Here is a 13,995-nt window from a genome sequence, read left to right on the forward strand (position 1 = left end):
TGCAACTATACTGTAAGCTTTCAAAAAACTCTGTATTGTAATAATGCATCACAATGCATCCTGTAAGTGATTGCAACTTAGAGAACCTAACTTGATTGTTTCAGCCTTACAAATTTCTGTATTGTAATAATACACATAATAATCTTATCATTCACAAAGCTGTGCTATACATTAAACATGTAATGTACCTTTAAAATGCTAACACAATATTAAAATGATGTTGTGTAATTATTATAAATTTCATTTGCACAGTGTCCACTTAGTTTATAATATTAATCTGTTGACTTCTAGTTGTAATAACATGTACCCTTAACCTGTGCCTTTACTCCTATTCAGCCTTTGTTGTTTACTTATAAACTTGTTGACTATGCTACATATGATCACCCATGATTGATTATCATGTGGAAAAAAATATTACTGTGTTTACATACAAGTATGTGTAGTTTATAAAAACAAAAACTTTAAAATTATCATGAACATTTAGCTTAATTAAACCAGCATACAGTAGCCAGTGTTGGGCAAGTTACTTTGTAAAAGTAACTAGTTACATATTACATATTACTTGCAGCTGAACTATTTAGTTACAGTTACATATTACCCATAAAATAAAGTAACTGTAATAATATTACATATTATATTACTTTGTGTCCACAGCCTTAAGCTGTCACGTGTGAAACTACCACCTTATCATGTGACACGATTGCGTCGTTGGACAATGTGCAAATCTTGATTATAAGTAAGAAGCTGGTGAATAAGCCTCATTCAGTAGGCTTCATTACTTCGTTGTAGCTAGGCGTTACTCAGTGGACAACTAACGAGATTAGTAATTTCGTTACTTGTAGTAATAATATTACGTAATATTAGATTCGTTACAGTAACTATATTACTTAGGTAACGCGTTACATTTGTAAGTAAAGTAACTTGAGTTATATTACTTGTTTTTATAGCGTATTTCGTTATATTACTTAGTTACCCCAAAAGTAATAATATTACGTAACGCGTTACTTTTGTAATGCGTTACTCCCAACACTGACAGTAGCTGCTCCAATACATTAATAATGATTAATAGATACTAAAAATATAATTACAGAAGTTAAATTACTCTGTTACTCAGTGTAGCAAGTATCAAAATCAATAAAACCTAATTACCATGTTGATTGCCTGTTTATGAATAGTGTTTGAATATCTGCAGTTTTGTTTGTTTTTATTTTTTGTATCCCATGTGTGTTACTTGCACTGCGATAGAGGACAACAATGCCATTTCTTCTAGTACTTGTATGTGTGAGTATAAATATGGTGCTAAAATTATACAGTAGTTAGTTTGGAATGACGAGCACATTAGACCAAATCCCAACACTGTAGACCAATGTATGAATTTAAATACCTTTAGTTTGTCTTAATATGTTGTTAATTTACTTGTGGAAGAAACTATTGTGATAAAACAATGAGTGTGATAGCAGAATTGCTTATTTTTATGATGGTACAACTCCAAGTACATAGCTCTATCGTCAAGAGTAGTTTTATAAACAACAAGTTATTTATAAATTTACTTGTACTATTGCACATTTATGCTATAGTAACGTAGTGTTACAAAGTAATGAATAATTTGTCCCTTTGGGTTATAGGTATGTCAGTGTGTCACGATCGTGTCAACAATTTCCTAAGGGGTATACTTACTGCAATATTTTCTGTACATTGTTCTAGGCAGCAAGGAGACACATGTCAGTAATGAAGGACCACCACTGGCTAAGGAGAGTAGAGCTAGAAGCAGCAGTCAGAAAACTAGTGGCTGTCATTTCTACAAATCATCTCCCCTAAATAACTTCAGTGACCTGGCCTTGGTAAGATGACATGTTTATTATAATTATATCCCAGGATCAAAGTGTTGCACTAACTTACCACCCCAGTGCATGAGTTGCCAATTAGTGCGTGGGAACAAACCCTGGAACCTGTCTTGTTACATGAATAGGGAGAGGCAGACTGAGTAAGATAGATACATTGCTTAATGTTTAGAGTGGCCTTGATGCAAATATGCTTGAGTCATTTTGTGATGAATAGTAAAATCAGCTTAAGGTTGTGATTTACACTGGGATATAAGCTACTGTATAGCTTCATTTTGCAAGTTATTTGTAGGTAGTTTGTGTCAACTGTTAGGAGTTGTATGTGATTGTTTGAGAATACTTCCTGTGTTTACAGGTGTAGTTAATGCGTTGTTGTTATCATCTAGGATGAAGTGAAGGACATAGAACAACTGGTTACCATGGGAAGGGAACTAGAAGCATATCCCTATTATGGAGCAAGATATGCACTCCCTGCAGCTCAGGTATCACCATATTGTGTTAACGTACACACAGAATGTGTGGTGTATGCCATAGGAATGGTGAACTTGTGGTTCTGTGAAATGTTTATTATTATTTATTTTTTTTCAATCACAATAATACCTTGCTTTACTTTGGCAATCTCTTTTTAAAAAGACCTCCTAGTTACAGAGACTATGTCAAGTTCCCAAATACAACTGGTCACCTTTGTAATATGGTCACCTCACCATTAAGACAGTGTTTTATTGATCCCTAGAGTGGATGTTTCACTGAGAACCTTGAAAACAGAGTACATTAATATGCACACCTGTTGTGTGAAACTATTTGCATGATCATTTTGTATTCAAATAATTGAGGTCCAGACAGCCAAGGAATTGTCATTTCTTGCACCCTGCCAAAGTTTGTTCTTACCAACTGCTATTCATTGTATAATGTATGTAATTGGCTGTACATTTATCTCTCTCCTCTGATCACCAATAGCTGGTGGTGTTACCCTATCAGATCCTGTTACATGCTGCTACCAGACAAGCTGTTGGTGTGAAGCTACAAGGCAATGTGGTGGCGATTGATGAAACTCATAATCTATTGGACACTATCTCCAGTATACACTATCTCCAGTATACACTCTCTAACTTGGTGTGCTGTCTATGTAAGAAGAAGAAAGGAGCCTGCATCCAGTGCTCTGTGAGTGTGTATAATGGAACCTCTCAAAATTACTATAGTTACTACTCTTTTGCCTTTGCATACGCATTTTTTCTTGGAATTAAGGCACCTGTATACTTTGATATATCCCGGCAATATTTTAAATTTACTTGTGATATAATAGGTGGGTATAGTGTCCAGTCATAACAAGCATGACCCTAGTTGACCATTATGATTTAATTAGAGCTAATGGTCGTCATCATCATCATTTTTCATTTCATTGTGTGATGTGATTATCTGTTGTGTTATTATAGCCATCATGTGGTTATGAGGTGTGTATTGTGTAGGCTCCTAACTGTATTGTGTCCTACCATGTCACTTGTGGCTTTAAGTATGGATTGGAGATGAAGTCACGGCTTGATACTGCTGTACTATGTGTCTATAATGAGGTGGACTATATACACAACTACAACATTAAATTTTTTTTTTAATTTTATTCTGCAGTCTTATTGTCCGAGGCACACTGCTATCTGGTTCACCAACGGGCCAATTTTCACTTGAACAGAAAAGGCCTATCAAGTCAAGCAGGTTAGTAAACCTGTCCCACAGGTGTGGTATGTGTGGTGAGTGGGTAGTTGATGAGATAACAGTGTAGAAGTCATTCAAGTGTGGCTTATTAGATGGGTATTTTGATGGTGTTTCCCTTACTTGGTAGATGTGAATTTTGGCAGATTCACATGCTCAATACAGTGTAGTACCTAGTTACACTGCAGTAATTAGTTTTACAGTGTTAATTGGTTATGTGCAATATTTTTTTATGTGTTATAACAAGAGGCTACCAACTAATGGTTTAATTAATATGAAAAATTTGTTTTCAAAATAATGGTACTATTTTTTCTAGAGTCATATGAAATACACCTTAGTAGTAACTGCAATGCTATTAATAGCATGACATTATAACTTCCTTACTATAACTTGTAAATTGTATTTCATAGCAATATATTCTAGTACTCTCATAGAGGTTCTGTTTCTGGATTCTTGGACTTGTGCACATTTGTTATGTAATAGTGCAAAGTGTAACCTTTTATAATAGATGGGTTAAAAGTATTATTTGATAATAAAGAAAGTGTTATACTTTGATGTAGACAGGCAAAGTTGACAGGCGGCTGCTTTATCCAAGGCTAATACAGCACGAGGCAAAGTTGAGTGCTGTATTTGCCTCGAGACACCATGGCATGGTGGACATTAGTGCTGAGCGGTTTTGATATTTCATGGACAGTGTGATATTGTTACTTGATATTGTGGTATAACTATATTATCGTTATGCCTTAGTTAGATGCCATTTTTCACCTCTACTACTAGATCAGTTGTATACAATCACTGGACTGGACTAGTGGTCTGGACTCAGGTTTTTTTCTTATTTGGCCAACTGGTTGTAGCTATTGGTCTATTGAATACAGACCATACAGGTGGACCTGTCTACTTGACAATGCCTGTTCATATTAGTATTGTGTGCAAATAGCATAACAATTTAATCATTTGCTAATCAAGAAGTGGTTGTTAGCTACATCACTGACTTTATATTTAATGATAAAAGATCCACTTCTCTCTCTTGGCATAATCTCCATTGCATGACTATCATTCTTGTATAAGTTGTACAGTACATTAGTATAGTAGTAACCATGTATCCTAATGGTAATTCAAGTCTACAAAATTGAGAGCAAAATCAAGTGGTGACAGTTGCCTGTCATTGATGTATAGCTGCAACGACAATTCTGGCATGACCACACTGCTTTCTTTTGTGTGTGTGTGGTGGTAGTGGTGGTGGGGGGAGTGGCCTAACTACAGTATATGAAACTAGCAATAGTTACAGCTAGTTACCCAAATATTTGGTTGAAAAGGGGAAAAAAACTGAGTCCAGTGGTCCAGTCCAGTGATTGTATACAACCTACTAGATCCAGTACAGTTTTTAAAACATTTTTACTCAAGGCAGAATGTGTTGGCAAAATGATTGCAGCACATTGGAGATGACTAAAACACGGAACGGACTGGAAAAACGGACTAGCAAACGGACTGGAAAGAACTTGCCTGAAAACGTTTTTTGGCCATAGAAATTCACTGTATAGGTGCTAGAAAGAATATAACACGCAACAACGACCTGAAACAAACCTCTGAACTGCTCTGAACACGATGTCGAAGTTTGCTCAAGCCGATATTAAGCCCTGCGCTTAAAGATAGTCTGAAATTAAATTCATTTTGTGTTTAATTAAAAGCGCATGCACTTTCGTTTCGCATGTGTAAACAAGACAAGACACAAGCTTTAAGCCTGTAAAGACACTATGTTACTTGGAATTCATGGTTTGGTTAATTGCTGCAATTAGTTTGACGGCTGATCTTCAGTTTTACAGGTGACAGCTCGTGACAGGTAGGCTTCGTGGCGGACACGTTGTATTTAATCAGCTGGCAAGAAACTGGCTACTACAAATCTTTGTTTGCTTAAACTGTAGCTAACCGACAACTTCGCTGTCACAGGCGCTCAAACTGGCAGACTGGCGCTTTGTAAATTATCTCAGGGTAGTAATGGTGGCTCGAGCACACATTTAGAGGTTTGTTTAAGGCTGTTGTTACGTGTTATATTCTTTGTAGCAGTGATTTAGTGAGTTTCTATGGCAAAAAAATGTTTTCAGGGGAGTTCCTTCCAGTCCGTTTGTGAGTCCGTTTTCCCAGTCCGTTCCGTGTTTTAGTCATATCCCAGTAGATTACAGATGAATTTCATAATAAGGAATTTTAACCGTTGCCCCTAGCAACCTGAATTTTGCATTATTTTGTAGGTGTGAATATCAAAAGTAACATCTCCAATTTTTAAAAGGATAGCATATATAGGTCATGAGATATGACATTTTAAAGTTTACAGTTTTCCCATACATTATCTATGGGAGGGGGTAACAGTTGCCCCTTCTGGGAAATCACATGGATAATGTATGGGAAAACCACAAATTTCAGAATGTGATATCTCATGATGTATATACTCTGTCCTTTTAAAATTTGGAGAGGTTAATTGTGAGATTCACACCTACAAATAATGTTAAATTGAGAAATGACATTAATTGAATTTGTTGTTTTCCCACACATTATTTATGTGATTGCCCAGAAGGGGCAACTGTAATAGACAATGTATGGAAAAATGGCAACCTTTAAAATGTTATATCTCATGACCTTTTCATGCTATCTTTTTAAAATTTGGAGATGTTACTATAGACATTTATCCCTACAACTATTGTAAAATTCAGGTTGCTAGGGGCAACTTTAGTTATTATGAAATTCATCCATTAGATGGTATCAAAAAGATACTGCGGTTTAACTAAATAATCAGTATATTGCTCAGCACTAGTGTACATGGTGGATATATGCATTCGCAACAGCAAAAAGGGAGCCAATCACGAAGAACCAGCTGTGTATTGGATTGTACTGTTAAGTAAACTGCATAGAATGTTTCTTTGGACTGTAAGGCATCTTTCTAAATAGTTAGTTGGAATTCCGTTGTTTGTTCGGGCTGGCTATTACCAAAGTTTAGACTTTGTTGTTTGATAACTTTGTTGTGGTTACCGTTATGAAACAACATAGTTCTGTGTGTTGGATGTTTAGTATGATGGGATTCAGCAATCCAGCTGGTGGTACCTGAGAATTTATTGTTTTTAAAGCAAGTCATGCTAGAATCTAATAATGAGTAATCTCTCTGTGTGATACTTTTGACACATGTCATTTACTTTAAGAAAATCGTTTTTATGCAACAAGCTAAACCATGTCATGATCATCTACCACACTGAAAATAAGGATATGATAAAGCCACAGCGATGGACGGATGTTCAAGGATTACAGTCTACACACACATACAAATCCTGTGATGTTCTAATAAGACATGTGGGCCAGAGTGTGTGTTGTACTATAGAAGTGTTAAAAGTGATAGTGAGATTATACTGTGTTTGGGCTGATCATTATTGACTTAATAGGACATTGAATAATTCAGTTGTGGGACAAAGTAGTAGTCTGGAATTTTTACTATTGTGTAGTAATTCATGAATTACGACCAACATATCTCAATGTTTTGTAAATAGAGCTTTATTTTTAGAAGATATGCAACTACAGTTTGCGTACTTTCAGTTGAGAGTAAACCTTTAATGAATGCAAACTATAAACTAATTTCCTTTTACTCCCTTATTTTGTTGATATCTCCATTTATTGTTAGAGAGAAATTCATGTGTAGAAGGGAACCAGTTTATTTCACATTGAATACACAACACAGTAATCTTTGTAGGTGTCAAGTATGCATAATTTGCTAGGAAAGTACCTTTCAGTATGAATACGCCTACATACTCATGATCAAGTTGTATTGCCTCATTGCTAAGTGCCCATGCAAAAGTGATTAAAACTTTATTAAGTAAATTGTCTTGGGACATTTAATTTTATTGTAATGAAATACATGTGATGTCATACCCTGCCTCAGGGTGTGTGTAATTACCTATTAATGAGGAAGTTCATGTTGTTGTTGTTGTATAACATCCTTTCAAGGAATTAGATAGTTAGTGTGTATTATGGTTAACTGGAACCTCATGGCCTCTGTAGGAGGATGGATGTGCACACATGATCACAAACTGTATGGAAAGTCTTGAACAAGTGCCATTTGATATTTGAAAGTGTACTACATTACGTAACTTGTTATATTCAGCCAGACTGTTCCATTCAATCCTGCTACAGTGCATAAATTTCTCTTGTTATGTTAAGGGATCACTGCATGTGCTTAGTCCTGTCATAGATTAAATCAATGGGTGGTAGTAAGGGGCGCTGACAGCCTAATAATTGTCCAAGAAATAGTCTTACAGGGAATTCAAAGATGAATGTGGATGCTTCTAGCCTGGCTTCACAGATAGTGGGAAACTGCCTGTCTACACATCTTTTGGTAATTTTTCGTTTATTTCAAGAAGGATTCATAACTTCATATACATTCAAGGTTATGTATTGTGTGTGATTTTAAACACCTCTTTATCATGTAAACTGTTGGTTCGGTATTAGAAATATGCAATGAATTTGGTGTACAACAGAAAACTTTGATGGATGATGAATTCACACTTCATCAGCAATTTAAATGGTGACATTCGTATAATCCAGATCTAAATTTATCAAATATTTGATTTCTTGCATCAAAAAAATTCCTGTCGTATTGTGCTACCTCCTCCTATTTTATAGTGAGGAAAGTTGGGACCTGTTTGACGTGACCCCTATAATATAACAAGGTGATCTTAATGTCACAAAGTAGACCTTGTTTACATTTCTGTCCAAAATTTTCAGTATAAATGAGGAGATTGATAACTACTTTGCTAATTGCATTTCAGGTTACAAGACATGGAGGAAGAATTTTACGATTACGTTTCCCCATCAGAGATTGTAACACAACTACATATGAAGCCACGCTACTGTGAGTTATTTTATAACTACTGGAAGCTGAAGAGAAAGGTGATATAACCAGTTAATCCCCAGATGTTGCTAAATTAATTGTAATTATTATTTAATCACTATAGACAAATCACAACCATCCATTATTAACTACTTCAGATGTTAAAGATATTGTAGAAGAAGTTAAAGAGAAATTAGTAGAGAGGTCTCAGGTATGATTACATATTGGAACTATCAGCTATTAGATTAGTTAACTGGGAGGAAATTGACTGTCTTGTTTTTACTTATTTAGATTCTGTTGTTGCCTCTCCCAATATGTTATTGTGCTGAATTGAGATTGTATACTTAAAATAGAAGTGTTAATTTACACTGGTTAGCTCCTAATAGATACACCCTGCAGTTAGCTGCTCATCATGGAATAAACAATATGCATACTGAAATTTAAAACATGTGATTCTGTTACATCTCAATGGTGAATGAATGTATTGTGGCCTATGGTGGATCTGTGGCTCGCTTTATTGTGTGTACAGTATGGGTACTTCTTCCAGGACAACAGATTCCTATATCTGATGAGCCCTGCATGTAGTGGATGTGGTAATTTGCAGTCCAATTAGTGTTTGTTACCTATAGATTTTTAAAATGGAATTTACAACTTTTGTTCACCATCAATGAGTAGGATGTGCCAAGCACTTTTTCATTCAAATAGTAGAGTGTACAAATTGTCTATTGGCCTTAAGCCAGTATGGCACCTTGGTAGTCTATAGTCCATACCAAAAATGTTTCCTATAAGTTGTGATGATATATATGTATATAGTCTAAAGCAGATTACTGAATAGCTGCGTACACACGATTCTTGATAATGGACATATTTAGTACTGTGTAACATCATCAAGTGCCACAGGCACCTTTGTTTTGTTATGTTTTTACTTTACATTTAATTTTTAAGTGGAGTTTTGACTGATTTTCTGACCGATGAATTGACTGACTGACAGACCAACCGATGGACCGACCGACTGACTGTTGCTTTCAGACCAGTGTAACTTGGTTTTTTCACAGTTAGACATTGCTTGGGTCATTTTAGCAGTGCTTGAATCATGAACTTACCTTTGTCATTCTTTGTGTCCCATTTATTTTCACTCAAACACATCAATGGCTTCAATGAGTGTACTTTTACCTGTAACAGAACCATACTAGTCCATAGCTATACAGTATGTTAAAGTGAGTAGATTAAATTTTTGGTGTGCCTTCCTTTGTTATTTATATGTAAGACCGTGTACTGTATAGTAAAAAAACTTTGGCAGTAAAACTTTGGTGAATTTGGCGAATAGCATTATAATTGCCAAAGTTTTATCTGCCAATTATTTATAGCAATCACATGAGCAGATTTACCATGTTGAAAGGATGGGTATCGAAGTATCGTGACAGGTGTCATGGGTATTTCCAAGCGTTCCCTTCAATTGTTGTGAGGTTTATTGTCCCACAAGAGTTCAGGAAAATCCATTGCTCTCAACATTACAAGAACCAGCAAACGATGCTTACACTTGTACGGTAGTTACCACTCGAATGCTACGTTGCTACACGCAAGTGCAAACAATTAAAAGTAAGGGGTGTGGCAGGCATTTCCATGGTGAGTCGTCATCCCTCAATGCGAGGATAAAAAATTGTGATCGAAACAGCTGCCATGCCCCTTAATTGGTGCACTGTTTAATGACTCTCACTTGCATGTAGCGATGTTGCATTTAGCAATACAGTACGTGGTAGATATTAAAACTTCAGGTGAAGCCCCATTTGCCAAAGTTTTTTCCATAAAGTTTGCAATAGTGGGTTTAAACTTTTTTACCACCAAACATTTTTACTATACGGTAATAGCAGGGAGCTTAGCAAAGTGACTCCTTGGATTGCCTATTGGGGCAAAGGAGGTTGGTCACAGGTTATTTATCGTGGTACCAATTATTACTATGTGTATGTATTGTTTTGAGGATAGGAATTACTCATTGAGTCATCTATCTGGTTTATTTTCTGTACAGAAAGATGCTGAGAGCAATCTGACGTTTATGAAGTTGGTTCAGATTAGACAGGATCTGGAGAAATCTCGCAATCTTTCTTACATGATACAGAAGAGAGAGCAGTTGAAACGACAGCAACTCAATGTGGAGAGAGAAATGTCAATGGCAGAGTTAGCATTTGCAAGTACTACTCCGCTACCTGATCCATCTGCCATACCTTCACGAAGGTATTTAGAATTAATTATTTACTTGTATTTCATTTATATTTATCAATAGTAAGAGGGGTAGGCCACGTAAAAGAACCCGAGATCCTCTACAGTCTCCAGCTAAACTACAGAAGTCTGATAGTAGTGTTGACATGGACTCTACTGTCTTACCCTCACCCAAATTGCAGAAATTATCTCTTGGGGATAAAAGCATAACTACAAGATCCAGTCTAATAGATGAAAATACAGCTAAACCAGGTCCCATCGTCACTAAGGACATATCTAAACCTAAAGCTAAACGGCGGAATGGGTTAACTACTTTACCTGTGAAACGTTACCCACTAAGAAAGAATGGTCACATTTTGTGTGAGAGTAAGCCACTTCACGTTAGCAATGGTCTAATACTGCAGAAGAAACAGCCACTAATTGTTATCAAGAAGTGTAATGAGTTACAAAGACTTTACAATGTTTCATTCAGTTGTAGAGTAAAGGTTGAAAATTGCAATGACTCTTATTATCTTCGCAATGGTTGGAAACAGGAGTTACTTACAAGATAGCATACTGTTTTATTATAATTAATTTTGTGTTCTTTTTTTAATAATGGTTGTGTTACATTAAACATTGTAGATACTACACCTCTTTATATCCAGTGTTTTAATGGAATTGCAGAAATACATGGTAATTGTAATTATTTAACTTTGAAATTATGGCGCCCGAATTACATTGTAATCTATGATTATGGTGAGGGAAAGGCGTGCTGAAAGACTATAAGCGAGTGTTATGCTACAGAACCCAGTTGGTGTGTTAGTCCAATGGAATATGTGGAGAGGCTTTCACCCCCCGACGAATTTCCATTCCCTTTCAAGCCATATGATATCCAGCAAAACTTCATGCGTGAACTGTACACGACATTAGAAGGGGGTAAAATAGGATTATTCGAGAGCCCGACAGGAACGGTATCTTAGGGTACTATCCTCCAATATTGTCTTAATCATGTTGGTACTTAGGGAAAATCCATGAGTTTGATTTGTGGCGCACTGAAGTGGCTGAAGGACAGTAACGAGCGAGACAAAATCGAAGCAGAAAAGATACTCAAAGGAGAAAGAAGGTTTGTACATGTGTACATTATGAACGTCACTACAACATGGTGACTGTTACAGCTCTTGTGTTGAGCAGAATAAGACAGAAAAAAGTAACAACAACAACAACACAAGTAAACTGAATTTATATTTATTTTAATGGTACTCTCAAATAGATGAGCCGGATTGGATGAGAGATTTTGAGGAGAAACAAGCAGCTAAGGAAACTGCTACCAAGTTAAAGGTAACTACTGCTTAAAGGAATTTTTTGTAAATGCCAAAATGGCAACTGTAAATTATCAGGAGGCAATGGAGAGAAGGTTGAGAAGGAAGGAAAGAGTGAAGAAGCTGAAAGAGTTGTATGGACCATCAGCTAAGCAATGGATGAAGAGAAAGGTGTGTGTTTGTTTACATGTACCGTGTGATACTCTAATAGAGCAGTCATCTGGAGCATCATTTGTCCAGCAAAATATTAACAGGGACACAAAATATGGTCTTAAGAGGTGGTCTTAAATTATGAGGTTATAATGTAAACCTTAACTATGTTTTGGGACCTATGCTTGGTGGTCACAATAAAGAGGTGGTCACTAAGTGAGGATTCATTGTAATAGAAGGTGACTATTCAATTAGAGTATTTTGTTAGCAGCTGGTGTGTGTGTGTGCTATTAGAGAATGGAGCATGATTATAATTGGGGAAGTTGTTAAGGATACACAGTTATCTTGTACACACTGGGTGATTAAAGTTGCATGCAAGTTTTCATTGTAAGCCAATGGTGCGTGGGGTAGGGAAATAAAATGACTGCTTACGGGCTCAGGTTGGCCTTGCAGTTTAGAAGTTTGCTATTTTTCTTGTTGCTGCCATTTATATATCATTGAATAATTTAAAGAAGAAAATACTACAGGTACCCACATGAGAAATCCATATACATGACTGTTTGCTATGCTCTGATTACACTATTCACCTAAAGCTCTTGTCTTTGATAACTTTTAATTAGCTACTTGGACCAGCTGTCCAAATAATAGGGGTGCCACAATAGTTGTGACATACGACATGTCGTGACATAATGCTCCATGATATGATATGACATAGGGTTCTTTATGTCGTGACATAAATATCTCCTAATAATGCACACTTTTCCATTCATTCTGATCAAATTTGATGCAATAAATATGAGAAAAATTGACAAATAACTATGAGCAATGTTGGTTGTTGATGTCATACGTAGTTAATATTGCTGATGTTTAAGTTGATATTTTTTCATGTCTGAATAAAAATAGCTATACAGTTTCATAAGTAACAGCTTCAGTTGTGAAACTTTAAGAATTGCTTATGTTGTGACATACGACATGTTCTGACATAAACCTCTAACATGTGACATAAAAATTTCTATGTCGTGGCATCCCTACCAAATAACCCACAGAAGTACATTAAATCGTCTTGTTATTATCAAGGACCATGAATTTAGTATGACAGGTACTGTAGGTTAATATGATGGACTGTGACATACCATGTTGGGGATCACTATGCTTGTTGTGCAATGATAACTAACATTTGACCTTATAAAATGTATAGCTCTGATTTATTTAAAATATAAAATAATTTTGCTGCAGCGTCCCTCCAGTGATGATGCAGGCAGTACATCAAAGAAGAAGTCATCAACACCAGGAGATGTCATTGATGATTCTGACATCATTGTGGCTGAGTATGATAGTGACCCAGGTGGATCATGTGAGCTTGATAGCAGGTAGGAAACATGTCTGAATGTAAACTGCGCATCACATGAGCTCATATGTCCTAGCTCTGATGATGAGGAAACAGAAGAGGATCACATGATAAAAGTAAGTCACCTCACATAGCAAATCACTTATGAACTACTCTAATAGAGCACTCACCAATGTGTTATGAGTGCATGTACCTTAAATGAATTGGCAACTGTAGTACATCAATTGTTTATTGCCATACTACAGGTTTTCTATTGTAGTCGGACTCATTCACAACTGGCACAATTTGTACATGAGGTCCAGTGTAGTCCTTATGTCACTGATGTGCAGGTGATCACAATGGGATCAAGGCAGGTAAAGAATGATGTTGACCAAAGTTTGATAGCCAATCCTGTTCTCATTTACAGAACATGTGTATCAACGAGCAAGTCAAAAAGCTGAGAAGTGTTCAACTGATCAATGACAGGTGTCTGGAACTGCAAAAGAAGAAGAAAGGTTTGTTAATGCTTTTTAATCAGGTATGGGTGTGTACCTGGTTTCTTAAAGGTGTTTTGGGTAACTGGTCACCAAA

At 36.1% G+C, this 13,995-nt stretch overlaps 2 protein-coding genes and 1 pseudogene across 3 annotated transcripts in view; all 3 read left to right on the forward strand.

Annotated features, from left to right (window-relative positions):
* LOC136237670 (ATP-dependent DNA helicase DDX11-like) overlaps positions 1–3,307 on the forward strand; it is a 21,652-nt pseudogene extending 18,345 nt beyond the window's left edge.
* On the forward strand, positions 2,924–11,301 carry LOC136238068 (protein Jade-3-like). The gene is made up of 7 exons (XM_066028396.1): positions 2,924–3,002; positions 3,308–3,409; positions 3,465–3,548; positions 8,351–8,471; positions 8,537–8,623; positions 10,439–10,644; positions 10,694–11,301. Exons 2-7 carry the CDS (start codon positions 3,405–3,407, stop codon positions 11,178–11,180), a joined length of 990 nt encoding a protein of 329 aa, XP_065884468.1. The 5' UTR covers positions 2,924–3,002; positions 3,308–3,404; the 3' UTR covers positions 11,181–11,301.
* A 4-nt stretch (positions 11,302–11,305) lies between these two features.
* Positions 11,306–13,995, forward strand: part of LOC136238061 (ATP-dependent DNA helicase DDX11-like) — a 51,649-nt gene continuing 48,959 nt past the window's right edge. For both annotated transcript variants that reach the window (XR_010692741.1, XM_066028387.1), the window contains exons 1-9: positions 11,306–11,579; positions 11,631–11,731; positions 11,784–11,836; positions 11,879–11,946; positions 12,006–12,098; positions 13,314–13,447; positions 13,502–13,541; positions 13,671–13,778; positions 13,832–13,919. Coding sequence is in view for 1 of the 2 variants with exons in the window: in XM_066028387.1 (XP_065884459.1) it covers positions 11,436–11,579; positions 11,631–11,731; positions 11,784–11,836; positions 11,879–11,946; positions 12,006–12,098; positions 13,314–13,447; positions 13,502–13,541; positions 13,671–13,778; positions 13,832–13,919 (829 nt within the window). In the remaining variant the exon portion in view is untranslated. The remainder of the gene's footprint in view (positions 11,580–11,630; positions 11,732–11,783; positions 11,837–11,878; positions 11,947–12,005; positions 12,099–13,313; positions 13,448–13,501; positions 13,542–13,670; positions 13,779–13,831; positions 13,920–13,995) is intronic.

This window comes from Dysidea avara, chromosome 11, assembly GCF_963678975.1.
Source record: "Dysidea avara chromosome 11, odDysAvar1.4, whole genome shotgun sequence".
Lineage (NCBI taxonomy): Eukaryota > Metazoa > Porifera > Demospongiae > Dictyoceratida > Dysideidae > Dysidea > Dysidea avara.

What these genes read in the sequence shown, in the direction of transcription:
- LOC136238068 (XM_066028396.1), top strand. An exon ending in AATTAGTAGAGAGGTCTCAG is followed by an intron (nt 8,624 to 10,438) that starts GTATGATTACAT and finishes TTTTCTGTACAG; the next exon opens with AAAGATGCTGAGAGCAATCT. An exon ending in TCTGCCATACCTTCACGAAG is followed by an intron (nt 10,645 to 10,693) that starts GTATTTAGAATT and finishes ATTTATCAATAG; the next exon opens with TAAGAGGGGTAGGCCACGTA.